Raw genomic sequence first — 20,000 nt, 5'->3', positions numbered from 1 at the left:
AGAATACTTCAGGATGAAATGTATTGGCATACTTAGTTTTCAATTATCATTAGCACAGTTGACTTAAATGGGCTCTATGGGTATAAAATATTGATGATGTATCCTCAGGATTGGTCATCAATATCTAATTGGTGGGGCACCTGGCACCCCCACCTATCAGCTGTTATTAGCGCTGGTGGCGTCCAGATGTAAACATGGAATAGAGCTGCACTGTGCAGTTCTGTTCAATTTGTAGTGGCCGCTGCCAAGTACTGCAGATCGGATCCTATTCAGCACCTTATAATGATTTTATCTTGTTTCCGCTGTAACTAATAACAGCTGATCAATAGAGATACAAGATGTCGGATCCCCACTGATTTGGGATTTATGAGCGCCATCATATTGTGCAGTGGGGGCTACTGTCGGGCCATCATACTTTGTGGAGTAATCCCATACCGTGTGGTTGGGATTACTGTGGGACCATCATACTGTGTGGGTGAATCATATTGTTTTACAGCACTATGGGGGCATCATACAGTGTGTGTATGTAGGGGCGGTACTGTGGGTTATTTTACACTGTGCTGGATTCATTTTGGGGGTATACTCTATGTGATCGATGAAGGGGGTATTGTAGTGGGTGAGAACACTAAGGAGCTTCAAGAGGGGCAAAATTCCTGTGTGAATGCTGTAATACATGCGTTGTTGTGACTGAGCCCACTCCATCTATTTTTTTTTAGGGGGTTAAAGGGGCACCTAATTAGGTCTTTTGCTATGGAGACCCAATATTTTTATGTACGCCCCAGTATATATATGCTGTTTTATTTACTGTTTATGTTATTTTTTTGGCACAATATTTATTTTGTTGTGGGCGAACTTAGGAAAAATTATCATTATATAATGAGGGTACTCAGAAGACATTATTACAGTATGTGGAGAGAATGTAGGGCCACAATTACTGTATTTGGTGGGGACTCTGGGGCAATTTTTACTGTATGTGAGAAGACCCAAGGTATATTACTGTATATTGAGGGGGAATCAGGTGCCAATATTACTCTATATAGATGAACTCAATGAACTCAGGGGATATTATTACTGTATGTATGGGGGCTCATGGATATTACTGTATTACATGTATTACTGTATTACTGTGGAGGGGACTCATGCTTTTTTTCATAGTTTTAAGGTTGAAAGAAGACACAGGTCGATCAAGTTCAACCTATATACTAAAATGTTGATCCAGAAGAAGGCAAAAACCCCATGAGGCAGATACTAATTACCCTATATTACAGGAAAAATTCCTTCCAATCTTCATATATTATTACTGTATGTGGGTGGACTCAGGGTAAGTTATAAATACAGGAACTAAGGACATTATTACAGTACATAGAGGGACTCTGGGCATTATTACTATATGTTGGGAATCACTATTACTACATGTGTTGTGGATTTATTATTACTATGTATTATAGGGGACATTATAACTAGAGTTGGACAAATTTATTTGAGTGGAATTCTACTCGAATTTTCCAAAAATGTGGATTTTATATAATTATAATTATATAATTTTCTTTGCGCAATTTCAGGAAAATGGTGACTGGTTGCCAGAACCATAAAGCACCAGCAAAAACCCAAACCTCTGCTCACTCTTTCCCATACGGCATTCGCCGCCTCTTCCTTCCCTCCACACGCTGAAAGCTGGGGCATATTCATGCTAAGCTGGCACAACTAGACTGAAATATCACTGAACATGACCGCACCCAGTAAGTCCCAGCCTAGAGTAAGGTGGCAGTGCAAGTCACCACGACATCACCATGATCTTACAATGTGCACGAGCAGAGGCGCTCTGTACACAACTAGGCCCGTGAGCGATGTAAGGTCGCAAGTAGGTCCAGACATGCGCAATGATGTTCCAGGCCTCTTTGCGGCCAGAAGTCAAGGCCTAGCATGAAGATGCTTAGGTTTACAGTGGCGGCAATAAGAAAATGTGCCGAAGAACATACTGGCGACACTACGTCTTATGTTTATCTCTTCATACCACAGAGCATAATAAGGGACATTCAATTTACGTAGAATAAATTGGCTGCAAATGGAATTTCCCATGCGATTTGGTGAATTTGAAGCTTTGCTCATCTCTATAACTACAGTATATGTGCAGTTACTTTGGACATTATTACAGTACTAGCTATTGAACCCGTTCTACGCCCGGGTGGCAAGAATTTTTATTTCTACATTTACGCCATTGTTTTTTTTAAGACACTGTGTCTTTGAATTCACAAATACAGTGTCTTCAATAAAATGGCGGTGGAGATTGCGGTAATCTCCAGCGCAATTTTATTGAAGTAATATACTACAACATCAACATAGCAGTGCACATGCGCTGGCATAGGAATAATGGCGATGGGCGGTGCATGTGCACTATGTTGACATTGTAGTACATTACTTCAATAAAATGTCGCCGGAGTCAGCGCGTGAGCATACCGCACTGTCCGGCATCATTTTATTGAAGACACTGTATATGCAAATTTGCAGATACAGGGTCTTCAAAAAAATGGCACCGAATAGTGTGGTATGCGCATACACTGAGTCCAGCAAAATTTTATTGAAGTAATGTACTACAAAATTAAAGGGAACCTGTCACCAGAAACAACGCTGTTAACCTGCAGATATGCGGTTAATATGCAGGTTAGTAGCATTATTATGCTGCCCGGCACCCACACGCAGCCAAATACAGTGGGGAGAAAATGAACTTTATTCTCCCCACTATTAACCTGTAGATTAACCTCATATCTGCAGGTTAATAGCATTATTTCTGATGACAGGTTCCTTTAACATAGAACAAAAATGTACCAATAAAAATGCTCCCCCAATCTGGTATGTGCTCCCCCAGCCTGGTATATGCTCCCCCATCCTGCCATATGCTTCCCCATCCTGATAAATGCTCCCCCAGTCTGGAATATGCTGCCCCAGGCTGGTCCCCCATCCTATTATATGCTCCCCCCATCCTGGTCCCCCATCCTATTATATGCTCCCCCATCCAATCATATGCCCCCCCATCCTGGTATATGCTCCCCCAACCTACTCCCTCATCCTATTATATTCTCCCCCATCCTGGTCCCCATCCTATTATATGCTCCCCCATCCTATTATATGCTCCCCCATCCTGATATATGCTCCCCCATTCTGGTCCTCCATCTTGGTATATGCTCCCCCATCCTGGTCCCCCATCTTAGTATATACTACCCTATACTGGTATATGCTCCCCCAGTCTGGTCCTCCATCCTATTATATGCTCCCCCGTCCTCATCCCCCATCCTATTATATGCTCCACCATCCTGGTGTATGCTCCCCCATTCTGGTATATGCTCCCCCATCCTAGTATATGCTCCCCACATCTTGGTATATGCTTTCTCCATCCTGGTATATGTTCCCCCCATCCTGGTTCCCCATCCTGGTATATGCTCCCACCATCCTGGTATATGCTCCCCCATCCTGTTATATGCTCCCCATCCTGCTTGAGCTGCAAATCCATCCATCCATCCATAAACAAACACTCCTACTCACCTTTCCCCCGCTCCCCTGCAGCGCGTCGTCTGCGTTAAATATTTAAATAAAACGTCGCTGGAGTCAGCGCATGCACCTACCATGCAGTCTGGCGCTATTTTGTTAAAGACACTGTGTGCAAATTTGTCTTCAACAAAATGGCACCAGAAACTGCGCTATGTGCAGGCGCCTCACTCCTCTTCCAGCCTTGCCAGAGATCGCGGTATGTTCTCATGGCGCCAGAGATCGTGATATGCGGTCAGTGCCTACGCATACCGCGATCTTCGGCGCCACACTCCTCCTCCAGCCTCGTCCTTCTCCCAGTCTCGATACGTCCTTCAGACTCCGGCAACAGTGCGCAGGCACAGTCTATACCAGGTTTGGACAGAAGGACGTGTTATATTATAGATATGACTCAAGAGGCATTATTACTTTTGTTGCACTGGGGGCATAGAAGACTCAAAGGGCATTATTACTTTTCAGAGACTCTCAGGAGACAATATTAAATATTAAGTGGGCACATAAGAGACATTACATATATAGGGGCACTCATTGTATTGTAACCATCAAATGAGCATTTAGGAGGTATTATTACTTTTTGTGGGGCAAAGTGTAGTCACTATTACTTTCTAGTGCACTTACAGAATCCATTAATAATATATAGGGCACAATTTTACTGTCTAGAGGCCACAAAGGAGGCATTTTACTTTGTAAAAGGCACAGTGGTGGACATTATTGTGGGCACAATGGGGAGCACTGTTTTTGTGCCACAGACAGTAAAAAGGACAAATACGGCAGCAGCGGCTCAGCAATGATGAGGAGTTTGTGCAGGTTGGGAATAGATGGAAATGGTACTGGAAATGTGAAATCTGTCTTTGTTGTAATCTCTGCAGATGAGACCTCGCTAAGAGAAGTCGTCATCGCGGTCTGGGTCTTTTCAATGGAAAAGACGGGAAAAGTAAATGACTCCATCAGAAAGAATGTCAGCTTTAAGGCACTATCTCTAACTGAACTATAATCTCTTACATTTTCTACAGAATTGATACCTATCACTATATGATCACTGTATGGTGGTGATATCAGTATTGGTCTTTGTATAGAGATTTTTTTTTTAGTAACAACATTATCATCTGCTCAATTTCGACTTAACCCATTGCGATTAGGGTGTGCCATTGTCTTTGTAAACAAGACTACCTAAGTAAGGGGCCCACTCAAATGTTTTGCCACCCACCCCCTTGCTGAATCCCTGGTTATCCCTCTGGTCAGACCACAGAAAGTTAGAGAGTAGGGTCGCTTAGTGCATAAATGTCATCAACACTTTGATGACTCAATAACCAAGGGAAAACAGCTGCATGAAAGCATTAAATCACCAAGCACAATGCTAAGTGCTGTATTAAGCTTTGTAATGCACACCTCTCCTCTGTTCTGGAGCAGTGGAAATGTGTTCTGGTGGATGACAAATCATGCTTCTCTATTAGAAATGAGCAAACCTGAACTTAAAAATTCAGGGTTTGTACCGTACAGTTAGTGTCTGGTGCTAAATGCCGAACACAGACTTCTCCCAGAAGTCCACTACAATGTTCAGAGTTCCGGGGGAAGTCCATTGCAGAGAGAGAATATTCCAGCTCAAAAGTTCGGGTTCCCATTGTTTTCAATGGGGTTTGGGTTCTGGTGCAAGTTCGGGTACAGTTATGGTACGCGAACCGAACCTTGGCATAAAGTTCGGGTCGGGAACCAGAACAAGGACTTCCACGGGTCCACTCATCCCTATTACCTATTTGATAGTCTGATGGATAAATCTGGGTTTGTTGAATGCCAGGAGAACATTTACCTGCCTGATCTGCCCTCTGTAAAGTTTGTCTAGGAAGGACATTGTTATGAGATTGTTTTACAGGAGATGGCCTAAGCTCCTTTGTTCTAGTGAAGGGAAACTTAATGCTTCAACATATCAAGACATTTTGGACAATTGTATTTTCCCAACTTTGTAAAATCAGTTTGGGGAAGGTCCTATTCTGTTCCAGCATGATGGTGCCCCAGTGCACAAAGCAAGGTCCATAAAGAAGGCATTCTTGGGTGAGTATGGTGTGGAAGAACTTGATTGACCCACACAGAACCTTGACCTTAACCCCATTGAACACCATTAGGATGAACTAGAATGGAGATTGCGAGCCAGGCCCTCTGTATCTTTAGTGTCTGACCTCATAAATGCTCTTTTGGATAAATGGGCAAAAATTCCCATAGACACACTCCAAAATCTTGTAGAAAGCCTTCCCAGAAGAGTGGAAGCTGTCTTAGCTACAAGGGAGATGGGGCAAGCTGCATATTATTATCTAAGAATTTAGAATGAGAAGTCATAGAAGCTCCTGTAGGTATAATGTGTAGGTATTCCCAAAACATCTGTCCATATGTGTTGCAGCACTGCACATTTGCCCTAATGCGTCTCAGGAGACCTTTGATGTCTCAGTACTTGCACAATATTAAGAATTTAGGGAATGTTAATAGATTGTTGAAGTTACATACTTTTCTGTTAGTTACACCCCATGTTAAACTGCATCTCACAGTAGAATTCCAGCATTACATTGGCAAAAGTTCAGAATAATATGTATTAGCAGAATGGGCGAGGCGACTCCATTTACCTCTCACAGAATCAGATTCACATAAGTCAGAATAGAAGTCAAGATTAACTCAGCTAATCAGTTAAAAAGTACGAGAGCTTTCTGACATTAACTGTACAAAGGAATTAACGTTTGACACGTTACATAGAAGACACTTCTACACATGCATTGATTGATGAGATACATCACAACTAGCTATTTAGTATTAGCAGTTTTAAGCAGAAATCTATTACTATGGAGCAAACAATTGTCTGGTAAGAACGAGTGCAAGCGTTAATGCATATGTCAAAGTTCTTAGGCACACAGAGAACTTAAAAACAACTAAGATGTTGTACTTACCAGACCTTCCTTTGTTCTGTGAGCAAAATTCTGTCACTGGCAATACAATCTCAGCACTGAAGGAAGTACACATGAATCCTGTCATTGGACTTGCAAGGCTGGGCATGAATACCTTGAATCTACATATCCCCACCCCTAAAACAAGGCTTGTAGGAGCTAACAATGCAGTAGGATCTTTATTTTGTCATTTTAGTCATAGGCACCACCTGGTGTATGATTTGGGTATTGCAATGTTTACTAAACCATGCAAATGACATGATATTTATATAATAATATTTATTATACTTTGCTTATATAGTGCCATCATATTCCACATTGCTTTACAGGCATCATCACTGTCCCCATCGGGGCTCACAATCTAAATTCTGTATCAGTATGTTTTGGAGTGTGGGAGGAAGCCAGAAAACCCAGAGGAAACCCACAGAAACACGAGGAGAACATACAGACTCCTTGCAGATGTTGTCCTTGGTGGGAATTGAACCCAGGACCCCAGCTCTGCAAAGCTGTAGTGCTAACCACTGAGCCACTAGTAGATAGCCCATCCCGGGAAGAAGACTTAATAGAAGAGAGATAGCATCCACTTGAGGGCAGAGTTCTTAGTGCTTCGATTTGAGTGGTGAATGCAGCAGGAAGTTGATGAAGCAAGAGCAGCGGAGACAGACAGGCAGGATAGCAGTAGCAGGAGCCATTCTCCACTGCTGAGTGCAGTGCATAGGGCATAGTAGAGAAAGGTGGTATCATTCAGCTTGTTTTTCCCATCCTATCTCCATCCCGCTTGGTACCACCGATATCACACTGTATATTCATGTACAGCACTTCCATGTAGGCGCTGAATGTGAGTATAGTAGGAGCCATTCTCCTCTACACTGATGAGTGGGTGGTGCGACACTGCAGGCTACAGTGTCCTCATCAGGATAAACAGGCGTCAAAGTACATTAATCCAAGTTTTCTGGCAAGGATGGTGGAATATTTAAATTTCCTTGCCGAAGGTTTGGACAACATTATACTGTAAACACCTTCACCAATTTATTTTGTTTTTCACTGAACGTTTACCATCGCATGCGTGTTTATCACTAGGACTCTACAGGATGCGGTTCTCATATGGTTTACTCCTGATTGGTCTAAGGGGGAGTGTGTGGCCATCAGACTCTGCTCTATGCTGCAAATCCCTTTGCTGTCCTCTTTTGGGTGAAGAGCTGGTTTTGCCTGGGCTCCTGGTTTGACTAGGGTGGCAGTCCAGGTGGATTCTGTAAGCACAACCTGCTCTCCTCAAGCTTCTGCAACGGAGGCACTGATCCATGACCCTTGCTATGGCCCTCAGATCCAGAAAGATGGGAAACGTGTTTTTGGGACCCTTCTCCTTTTGGAGTGGGCTGCGATAAACTGCATGCTAATACACTTTTTAATGGTGCGGTCACATTTTCATGCAGTTGGGTGGGGAGCATGGTCTTACGTATTTAATAAAAAGGAAAAATTAGGTATCAAGCCCCCATCTATTGGCCCACATATATAAGTGCCTTAGTAAGTCATGTGGTCATATCCAGTATTTTGGTTAGAGAAGCACAGGACACATACGTATATATATATATATATATATATATATATATATATATATATACTGTGACAAAGTCACTGGCAAAGTACTGGAAGGGAGATATGCAGCACTGAGATTAATAGTTGCAGTAATTCTACATAGGAAAAAGGTTCCAGCACACAAGTGGGTTAATCAGCCATCTTTTTGCTAGGGTGAATAAACACCTGTAGAAAGGGAGGAACTCAGAGGATAAAATCACAGCCTTTCAGAGCATTTGGGGTGGGGAGTGCCTGGAGGCACAAGCTCTGGGCCTGTGATATGCATGCTAAGCTTTGGTTTGTTTTGTTCCTGAAGTGGGCACTTACCCGTAGCAGCAATGACTGTGCCATACATTATGGTTATGTTTTGTTTTTCCTGTTAGGCCAGGAGGGCCAAGTTTGTTTTTGCTAACATTGCTGTAGTTTATGCAGTGCTCTTAATAAACTCAGCAGAAGACTTAAAGAGACAGTGTTCCTGTGTACCCCTATGTGCAACTAAGTGAGCTGATCTACCACAATACATATATATATATATATATATATATGTATATATATATATATATATATATATATATATATATATATATATATACAGTGGGGGAAATAAGTATTTGATCCCTTGCTGTTTTTGTAAGTTTTCCCACTGACAAAGACATGACCAGTCTATAATTTTAAGGGTAGGTTAATTTTAACATTGAGAGGTAGAATATCCAAAAAAATAGAGAAAATCACTTTGTATAAATTAGATACATATTTTGCAGTGAGAAATAAATATTTGATCCCCTACAAACCATTATGAGTTCTGGCTCCTACAGACCAGTTAGACGCTCCTAATCAACTCGTTACCTGCATTAAAGACAGCAGTCTTACATAGTCACCTGTATAAAAGACTCCTGTCCACAGACTCAATTAAACAGTCAGACTCTAACCTCTACAACATGGGCAAGACCAAAGAGCTTTCTAAGGATGTCGGGGACAAGATCATAGACCTGCACAAAGCTGGAAATGGAAAATGAAAGAAATACAAAATGACTGTCAATCGACATTGATCTGGGGCACCATGCAAAATCTCACTTCATGGGGTATCCTTGATCATGAGGAAGGTGAGAGATCAGCCTAAAACTACACTAGGGGAACTTGTTAATGATCTCAAGGCAGCTGGGACCACAGTCACCAAGAAAACCATTGGTAACACATTATGCCTTAAAGGTTTAAAATCCTGCAGTGCCTGCAAGGTCCTCCTGCTCAAGAAAGCACATGTGTAGGCCCGTCTGAAGTTTGCCAATGAACACCTGGATGATTCTGTGAGTTATTGGGAGAAGGTGCTGTGGTCAGATGAGACAAAAATTTAGCTCTTGGGCATTAACTCGCCATGTTAGGAGGAAGAAGGAGGATGAGTTCAACCCTTAGAACATCCCAACCGTGAAGCATGGTGGGGGAAACATTTTACTTTGGGGGTGCTGTTCTGCAAATGGGACATGACGACTGCTGCACCGTACTGAAGGGAAGATGGATGGGGTCATGTATTGCGAGATTTTGGCCAACAACCTCCTTCCCTCAATAAGAGCATTGAATATGGGCCATGGCTGGGTCTTCCGGCAAGACAATGACCCAAAACATACAGCCAAGGCAACAAAAGAGTGGCTCAAAAAGAAGCACAGTAAGGTCATGGAGTGGCCTAGCTAGTCTCCAGACCTTAATCCCATAGAAAATGGAGGGAGGGAGTTGAAGCTCCGAGTTGCCAAGCGACAGCCTCAAAATCTTAATGATTTAGAGATGATCTGCAAAGAGGAGTGGACCAAAATTCCTCCTGACATGTGCGCAGAACTCATCATCAACTACAAAAAACGTCTGACTGCTGTGCTTGCCAACAAGGGTTTTGCCACCAAGTATTAAGTGTTGTTTGCCAGAGGGATCAAATACTTATTTCTCACTGCAAAATGCAAATAAATGTATCTAATTTATACAATGAGATTTTCTTGATTTTTTGGGGGGTTATTCTATCTCTCAATGTTAAAATTAACATACCCTTAAAATGATAGACTGTTCATATCTTTGTCAGTGGGCAAACTTACAAAAACAGTAAGGGATCAAATGCTTATTACCCCCACTGTATATACAGTATATATGGATTATATCTAACCCATATGCTTCCAATATTCGCACCACTAAAGTGTACAAATAAAATGTGAAAATATCGGAATCATATAATACCCCCAGCCCCATATGTTTTGTGACAGCAAACAGTAGACTGAAACAAAAATGATCATATAATGTTTAATATTTTATGTAATTAAATAACTGTCACATAGTTGAGCACATTAAAACATTCCATGATACATTTGATTGTACAATCTATTGGTAGAAAAAAGAAAGAGCATTTCACGAGATGAGTTGACCAGCATTGATGGAATTTTCAAAAAGCATTGCAGATTGTTGAATCCTAACAGTGCATAAGTCCACGGCCATGCTGTCAGTATTTGGTCAGTATTCGGTCCGTATTTTTTCTCGGGAGTGGGACCCAAAACCAGGAGTGGTTGATAAATGCAGAATTTGTGCACTTGCTTCTATTATATCTTTTCTCTGATTGTTCCTCACCTGGTTTTGGCTCCCACTCCTGAGAAAAAATACTGACCGAATACTGACTGTGACGATACTGAGTAAAATCTTAATAAGCCAGACAATTAGATTTGTTAATCCAAGAGAAATACACTATTGTGTTTAAATTGACTTGTATATGTTTGTGTATTTCTAAAGGTCAGACCAGTATTTGTGTAACCCTAAATGCTGAATTCTATTCCTTTGGAAACAATCATGTTTACTATGCTAATGACATATTATACTAAGTCAGCTGAAGGTTTATTTGCAATAGCCCCTGTGATTCCATCTATGTAAATAGATTAGCTAAAACAATGATCTCTGAGTCTGCCCTCCAAAAACTCCTTGACCTCTGTATGTGTATTTAAAAAGGAGATATGGTTCTGTAGGTATCAGACTTGAGACAGAGTCAGAAGTACTTTGGAAGGAGAATGGGAGACATCCTTTAGGAAAGTAGATGGATTGCATGGCATCTAAAGAGACACAGATTTGTATTCTACATAATTCTAGTCTAAGGGTAATCGCCCTGACTGGAAAGATTCGGATCTGCTCCATTAACCATCAGAGAGACATGGATAAATTTTGGGGAGTCCAGGAGAGGAAGAAGAAGTCACCTGGCCCCATGGATATGTTGTTTTGGGGTTGCTAGGAGGGACCCACTGGTTGCCTAGAACCCATGGATACATTGGAAGTTGCAAGGAGGGACCCACCGGTCGCCTGGCCCCATGGAAACTCTCGGAGAGGCCAGATTTGGACCCTCGGGTCTCCTGGTCTTGTACTTCGATGGACTGCTAGCTTCCTAAGCTTGCCGCTACCTTCTCTCTGTGGGGGCCCGCTAGAAGTGGGGGGCCACTGGTTGAGGTCGTCGGTCCTGGAAGTCTCCAAAGTCGCAGCTGTTCTATCCAAGATGGGCGGAAAAGGAAGGGTGACACTGTGTAATGTTGTACCATCTTGGGTATTTTCTGGCACTGTTCTGTGTGTTTATTGTCCGCTTTGTGGTTCAATAAAGTATTGCCACGCTGTTTTACCCTCACCCTGTGTTGTCTGAGTAGCGTTACGCCCACAGAAGACCCCGGGTCTTCACACTGACCGAATACTGATAGTGGGGCCGTGGCCTAATGATAATTCGACAAGACCAAGGAAACAGATAGGGATGTCGACGAGGTGATATTATTAACCCTTTAATGCGTCACCGCGACCGCAGTCACGGTGATTACATTAAGGTGCCTGCTGAATCTTACAGTGGGGCAAAAGCAGTCGTCGTCCCAGGGGGTGGTGCCGCCCTCCAGAAACTACTATTGCTATGATTGGCTGTTCAATTCTGAACAGCCAATCACAGCATTCTTAGAGTTTCAGGCAATGAAATTGCCTGAAACACTGAAGACCAGTCTATGATCGGTGCTGTAACAGCACCGATAATAGGCTGGAGCCTAGCAACACCAGCGTCACCAGGCCCAGCACTGATTGGTAAAATTGGACGATGACTTCAATCGCACCAATCAGAGTGCAGGCGCGATCTGAGCTCTCAGTGACCACTCTGCACTTCCTCATTCCGACTTCCCGACTTAAGGAGAGTGATCACTGTGTCATTCTGTCGTGCTATGCTGAGCCTTCTGGTGCCACAGACTTTTTCAAGCCTGTGCCATCACTTCTGCTTGTGCTGCTGCTGCTGAAGAAAAAGAAAGAAGTTCCTGATCTGTTCCTGATCCCTGATCTTTCCTAATCCACCCCAATCTCTCTTTTCGCCATTTTTTCCCCTTCTAACCCTCTCCCTAAGCTTATCACCACCCCGCTTTTTGCCACTGAATGCTGATCAGTACTTGATCGCTCAATTTTTGTCAGGTTTTTTCTTTTTCGTGCGTCCCTCAGTTGCCGAGCGCTGATCAGTGACACAAATCACTGATTGGCACTCGCTGTTTTCCAGGACTTTTTTTTGCCCCTATTTTTTCACCCCCCCCCCCCACCTTTGCACCATCCTTCCTACAGTCACTGAGCCGCTGATCAGACGCACATCACTTGACAAGGACTTTTTTCCCCTGTCTATTTTTTTCTCCCCTTTTTGCACCACATCCGTGCATACGTCCCACAGCCGTTGAGCTCTAGATGGAGATAAACATCACTGACTGGCCTCCATTTGTTTATTTTTTTGTGAAAAAATAATTGATTAAAATATAATTTAGATTAGTTGCTTGGACGAGATTTGGGACAGTAAAAATGTTTTGCAGTAATCAGCATCTACTACAGTATTTTTTACTGAATTTAGCCAGGGTTAGTGTCAGGGCGGAAAAAAAGAATCACATCCGTGTGTGCGTCCTACAGCCGCCGAGCGCTGATCAACTGACACATCACTGATTGGCCTCCGGTTGTTTTTTTTTTTTGGTGTGAAAAAAGAATTTAAAAAAATTTAGATTAGTTGACAGGACTAGATTAAGGACAGTAAAAATATACTGTAGTATTCGACAACTACTACAATATTTTTTACTGAATTTAGTCAGGGTTAGTGTTGGATAGCAAAGCGGGGAAAAAAATCACATCTGTTTCTGCATCCTACAGCGATTGATTGCTGATCAGCGACACATCACTGATCAGCATCTGTTTTTTTTTTTTTTAGTGTTAATAAATAATTAAAAAAATTAGATTAGTTGATAGGACTAGATTAGGGACAGTAAAATATACTGTAGTAATCTGCGACTACTACAGTATTTTTTACTGAATATAGTCAGGATTAGGCCACTACCCCGCTATCAGTATTTGGTCAGTCTTTGGTCAGTATTTTTTCTCAGGAATAGGAGCCAAATTCAGGAGTGGGTGATAAATAGTGTTGAGCCACCCCCGTAGTGTTCGAGTTCGGTTCGGTTCGTCGAACACCCGTGTGTTCGCCGAACTGTTCGTCGAACTGTTCGTCGAACACCTTCGAACACCGTTAAAACCAATGGCAGGCAAACAAAAACACATAGAAACACATAGAAAACACCTTCAAAGGTGTCCAAAAGCTGACAAACTGCTCAGAAGACACAACTAACACATGGAAAAGTGACAAGTGTTAGAACCTTGCTGTTAGGTTTTTTTTCCTTTGCTGGTCACATGACCTTGTTGGCCTATTTAATCCTGCTCCGCCCTTCTGGCTTTGCTGGACTTCATTGTATATCTACTTTCTAGCTAGCCTGTGCTCTGTGTCTTGCTCTGTTAGTTTGCTTGGTCTACGGACCTCTATGTTCTTTATATTTTGTTTGTTCGTCTGTCTGCTACTATTTCTGTTAGGAGGTGTCCCATATTCCTCCCAGTCCTTAGTACTTGTAGGGATTCCTCCCCCACATCTATAGGTCTTCGTACAGACTAGCTTAGGACTTTAGCAGGTCTGATCGCAGGATCAGGTTCCCTGTTACATCGTAGGGATTCAGCTGAGTCCTATAGTAGGGACAGATCTCCTCTCTTTCCTTAGCTCTGGTAGCAGAACATAACAGTAAGTCCAGCCAGCAAATTCTCTAAGGAAAGATTTTTTTTGTTCCATCATGGTGTCGGTTCAGGATTTGGCTAAACACCTGCAGGGACTCTCTCTGGAAGTGGCCGAGCTCCGTCAGCACGTGAGTAACTGTTCTGGAGCACATTTCTTGGAGCCTAAGGTATGTTTGCCGGATTTATTTTTTGGTGAACATCGAGAATTTTTTTCATTTAAAAATGCTTGCTTATTGTATTTTCGTTTGAGACCCAAGTCCTCTGGGGATGAATCCCAGCGCGTAGGGTTCATAATGTCACTTTTGCGCAAAGAGCCTCAGGAGTGGGCCTTTTCTTTGCAACCTAGTGATACATGCTTCAGATCAGTGGATAGTTTTTTTTCTGCTTTAGGACTATTATATGATGATCCTGACCGTGTCGCATCAGCTGAGACTGAGTTGAGACGTTTAAAACAAGGATCAGGTAATGTCGAAAAATATTGTACACATTTTCGTCGTTGGTCCACTCAAACAGGGTGGAACGATTCTGCTCTGAAAAGTCTATTTCTTGCTGGGCTCAGTGAAAGGGTTAAAGACCTGCTAATTGCTTATCCTACACCTGAGGATTTGCAACAGGCTATGCAATTAGCTATACGGGTGGATAGAAGACTGCGTGCTAGGGTTAATGAGAGCAAATCCTCTGCTATGTCAGTTTCTGGTTATGAGAATGTGTGTACTAACAGTGGTGAACCGATGGAGATTGGATCGGTGGCACCTCGCTCTCAAGAAAAAGACCGTCGTTTTTCGAAAGGCTTGTGTTTCTATTGCGGAAAATCTGGTCATTTGATTAAAGGCTGTGAGCTTCGTATGAAGAAAGAAAAAAAAATGGTCAGTCACGCCCGTATTGCCTGTTTAAATTCCAAGGGTGTATTTTTAGCTGCTTCCACGATTGCTCAGGAAAAATTAATGGAATTTCGGGTGTTTGTTGATTGCGGGTCTACACTGAATGTAATTGATGGGGGATTCGTGGAAAAACTCAATTTAAAACCTGAACCTTTATCATCCCCCATTGCTGTGGTTTCTGTGGATGGTTCCCCTTTGAAGAATATTACTCTCAAGGTCTGTGAATTTCCTCTCACTATTAATGGTGTTCACCATGAGAAATTGGATTTGGTAGTGTTGAATAACTTGCCTTCTCCAGTAATATTGGGTTTGCCCTGGTTAAAATTTCACAATCCTGTACTGGATTGGTCTACCAGTGAAATTAAATCCTGGAGCCATAAATGTTATGACAAGTGTTGTAACGGGCGTATTGCAGCTTTGGATAGGGGAGAATTACCTGTTCCTATTCAGGATTTTTGGAGAGTTTTTTCTGAGAAAGATTCGCAGGTTTTGCCTCCCCATAGAGACTATGATTGTTCTATTGAATTTGTCCCTGGAGCGACTCTTCCTAAAAGTCGTTTATTTAACCTTACTATTCCTGAGAGGAAGGCTTTGGAGGAATACATACAGACAAGTTTGGCCGCCGGTCACATTAGGCCCTCTAAGTCTCCTGTGGCGGTTGGATTTTTTTTTGTAAAAAAAAAGGACGGCGGTTTACGTCCTTGTCTGGATTTTCGTGAGATTAACAAAATTACGGTACGCAATCCTTACCCACTGCCATTGATTCCTGATCTGTTTAACCAGTTATTGGGGGCCAAGTGGTTCTCTAAAATTGACCTTAAGGGGGCATACAATCTGTTGCGCATGAAGGAGGGTGATGAATGGAAGACTGCTTTTAACACTCCTGTGGGTCATTTTGAGAATCTGGTTATGCCTTTTGGTCTTACTAATGCTCCTGCATTTTTTCAGAATCTGATTAATGACATCCTTAGACCTTTGATCGGTAAAAATGTGGTTGTGTATTTGGATGACATTTTGATTTATTCGCCAGATCTGGAGTCTCATTGGCGGAGCGTGCGTGAGGTATTACAGTTATTAATGGACAATTCGCTTTTTGCTAAGCTGGAGAAATGTGAGTTCGCTGTACAGAGAATTAGTTTTTTGGGCTACATTATCTCCAGCAAAGGTTTTGAGATGGATCCGGTTAAGGTTCAGGCTGTGCAGGAATGGCCTAGGCCTATTGGTTTGAAATCGATACAGAGGTTTTTGGGTTTCGCCAATTACTATAGAAAATTCATAAAAAAATTTTCTAGTATTGTCAAACCTCTGACTGATCTCACCAGGAAAGGTGCTGATGCGGTTCAGTGGTCTTCTGAGGCCATTGAAGCTTTTGTGTATCTCAAGGAGAGGTTCACCTCTGCTCCCATCCTTATGCAGCCTGATGTTACTAGGCCGTTTTTGGTTGAGGTTGATGCTTCCTCTGTGGGGGTTGGCGCAGTATTGTCTCAGGATAACGGGGATGGATTACATCCCTGTGCCTTTTTTTCAAAAAAATTTTCGGAGACTGAATTGAATTACGATATTGGTAATCGGGAATTATTGGCTATTAAACTCGCATTTGAACACTGGCGCCACTTCTTGGAAGGTGCGGAATTTCCCGTTCAGGTTCTTACGGATCATAAAAATCTGATATATCTTGACGCTGCCAAGCGCCTGAATGCCCGTCAGGCTAGGTGGGCACTGTTTTTCTCGCGGTTTAATTTCTCCGTTACTTACATCCCTGGTACTAAGAATGTTAAGGCGGATGCCTTGTCTCGCAGTTTTTCTCCCATAGTCGGTGCTGAGAAAGAGGAAAACATTTTACAAGAAGGTGTTGTGATAGCTGCTTTAGACTCCGTTTTGGAAGATGAGATTCGTAAAGCTCAGGAGAATGCCCCATCTAACACTCCTCATGGGAGGTTGTTTGTGCCTGGGACCTTTAGGAGAGATTTGTTTGTTGAGTGTCACGAATCTCAGTTGGCAGGTCATCCCGGAATCTCTGAGACCAAGAGACTGGTGGGTCGCAGTTTTTGGTGGCCTGGATGGCAGAAGGAAGTCATTAAGTGGGTACGCCAATGTACTGTATGTGCTAGATCTAAGTCCTCACATACTCCTGCTGCGGGGTTGCTTTGTCCTTTGGAGGTCCCCAGTGCTCCTTGGACACATTTGGCTATGGACTTTATAACTGACCTTCCCCCCTCTGAGGGTTTTACTGTCATCTGGGTGGTCGTGGACCGTTTTAGCAAGATGTGTCACTTGGTTCCCTTCATCAAACTGCCCTGCGCTAAAACTCTCGCTAAGGCCTTTGTCAAGGAAATTGTCAGACTTCATGGCGTTCCTACTGACATTGTTTCTGATAGGGGTCCTCAGTTCGTGGCTCGTTTTTGGCGTGCCTTTTGTGACAGGTTGGGAATTCATTTGTCGTTTTCGTCCGGATATCATCCTGAATCTAATGGCCAGACAGAAAGGAAAAACCAGGATGTTGAGCAGTTCTTGCGTTGTTTTGTGGCAGACAATCAAGAGGGGTGGTCTGAGTTTCTGCCACTTGCCGAATTTGCTCTGAACAATCATACATCTTCTTCTGCTGGTTGTTCGCCTTTTTTTTGTTGTTCTGGGAGACATCCGTCGTTTGGGTCATTATCCAAGTTGGGATCTGCCGTGCCTGAGGAGGAGAATTTTTCCGGTGATTTGGAAAGAGTTTGGACGGATGTGCGTGGTAATCTTCAGGAGGCCAACAGAAAATCTAAAGACTACTTTGATAGGAAACGACAGGAGGTTTTGTTCGCTGTTGGTGACATGGTTTGGTTGTCCTCTAGGAATCTGCGGTTGAGGATTCCTTCTAAGAAATTGGGTCCCAAGTTTGTAGGGCCCTTTAAGGTGCTTCAGGTTGTCAACCAATCTGCTGTTAGGTTGGAGGTTCCTACCTCCTGGAGAATTAATCCGGTCTTTCATGTCTCTCTGTTAAAAAAAGCTGTTGTTTCGGATGGTGACGCCTCTGCCTCTGTTCCTCCGGTGGTGGAGGACGGGGAATATGAAATTTCTCGCATCCTTGACTCTAGACGGTATAGAGGTAGTTTGCAGTATCTTGTGGCCTGGAAAGGTTTCGGACCCGAGGATAACTCTTGGGTGAGGTCAGATGATGTTTCCGCGTCCAGACTTATCAGAGCGTTTCACAGGAGATTTCCTGATAAGCCTGGTCCTAGGGGATCCGGAGGATCCTCTTAGAAGGGGGGGTACTGTTAGAACCTTGCTGTTAGTTTTTTTTTCCTTTGCTGGTCACATGACCTTGTTGGCCTATTTAATCCTGCTCCGCCCTTCTGGCTTTGCTGGACTTCATTGTATATCTACTTTCTAGCTAGCCTGTGCTCTGTGTCTTGTTCTGTTAGTTTGCTTGGTCTACGGACCTCTATGTTCTTTATATTTTGTTTGTTCGTCTGTCTGCTACTATTTCTGTTAGGAGGTGTCCCATATTCCTCCCAGTCCTTAGTACTTGTAGGGATTCCTCCCCCACATCTATAGGTCTTCGTACAGACTAGCTTAGGACTTTAGCAGGTCTGATCGCAGGATCAGGTTCCCTGTTACATCGTAGGGATTCAGCTGAGTCCTATAGTAGGGACAGATCTCCTCTCTTTCCTTAGCTCTGGTAGCAGAACATAACAACAAGTACATATAGTCATGCGAAAAGAAAAGAGGTGGAGGAGTAAAAGGAAGGGGAGACACAGATATAGGCATGTCATGCCCTTCTAAAATCCAAAAAGTGAGAAGCCGACACGTTCAGTCCGCTCCTGCCCGTGCCACCTCCGTGTCGCCGGGTTTGTGCCAGAGCCGCGGTGAACCCTGACGGCCAGCCCCCCTCTCCCAATACTGGTGCCTGTCCGCTGGTGGGTCGAGAGAGCCCCCCTGTGGTGGAGGCAGCTCTAAGCTTTTTAATTTAAATTGTCCCTCTAATTTGAATGAATACACTTTAAATCCATTTACAAGGATCTATTGGAGGGCAAGTCTCATGCCAGCAGCCGCGTAATTCCAGCTCCAGTAGCGTCCACTAAAGCTGCTGCAGTTAAAAAGCTTTTATAAGGATCGAGCTCGGCTGTCCACCGCAAGGCATCCTAGTGCCAGTCCCAGCCCCTATGCCTTGGGGTGCCTCCTGATGCTCTTCACTAAGTATCCCGTGGTCCCGAAGCATTTCCTTTGAAAAAATTAAGTGTCCAAACTACAGGTGGTGTAGCTTGCTTAACAGCCGGGATAATCCGCTGACTAGCAGACACTGCTACTAGGCACAAAGTATTTCCTGGGCTAGATGCAGTTAAAAATTTGTAAGTAGATACTCTCGTTGGATGCTGAGAAAGCATTCCATAGAGTCTCCTGGCACGCCATATATGATTCTCTTAAAAAGCTTGGGGTAGGGGTCTAGGGGACCCTTTTATAGCCAAAATCACGGCCCTGTATCACAATACGTCACCTAGGCTGAAGATAAATGGAACTGTAGCACCGAGGGCTCGGTTGCTACAGACGTATTGCACCTCACCCAGAGGTGTGATATCTCACTCTCAGATAAGGATGGAGTGTGGATCAGGACCCGACACCTGCATGCATTACACCACATTGCCGTGGGGCAGGGCGACCAATATGCCCCTGAGATGGGCACGACAGTCCCTGTCCCTGGCTGGAGTGGGGGGAGGGAACACTGAGGAAGGGGAACCCTGCAGTGCAGGAGCAGGGAGGAAGCAGTTCCTGGGTGCATTGAGAAGGGAGTATAAAAGGTGGGCACCATCTTAGTTCAGTGCAGAGAAGTCTGAGCAGAAGTGGCAGGGAGCAGGGGCTCTGCATGAGCTCTGCTCCGGAGGCGGGCCTAGTAACAGAGGCCCAGGCCTGCAAGAGGGAGAAGGAAGGAAGAGGAGCGGAGAAGGCTCCAGGAACGAGGAATGAAGGGATCCCAGGGGTGCGGACGGGCGAGTCGCCACCGCACGCCCGAATCCACCTGCGTGGAGGGGTCAGGCCAAAG

General features: G+C 43.6%; 1 protein-coding gene across 3 annotated transcripts in view; it reads right to left on the bottom strand.

Annotated features, from left to right (window-relative positions):
• The window catches only part of SH2D4A (SH2 domain containing 4A), an 89,702-nt gene extending 83,073 nt beyond the window's left edge, over window positions 1–6,629 (bottom strand). For 2 of the 3 annotated variants that reach the window (XM_073636974.1, XM_073636976.1), the window contains exon 1: window positions 6,474–6,629. Coding sequence is in view for 1 of the 3 variants with exons in the window: in XM_073636975.1 (XP_073493076.1) it covers window positions 6,474–6,579 (106 nt within the window). In the remaining 2 variants the exon portion in view is untranslated. The remainder of the gene's footprint in view (window positions 1–6,473) is intronic. The other variant, XM_073636975.1, reaches the window with a different exon arrangement.
• Window positions 6,630–20,000: the final 13,371 nt, after the last annotated feature.

This window comes from Phyllobates terribilis, unplaced genomic scaffold (genome assembly GCF_046119375.1).
Source record: "Phyllobates terribilis strain yellow unplaced genomic scaffold, ASM4611937v1 Scaffold_1__5_contigs__length_1240528914, whole genome shotgun sequence".
Taxonomy (NCBI): Eukaryota; Metazoa; Chordata; class Amphibia; order Anura; family Dendrobatidae; genus Phyllobates; species Phyllobates terribilis.
The sequence above is the reverse complement of the archived record's forward strand: the minus strand, read 5'-3'. Positions and strand labels throughout refer to the sequence as shown.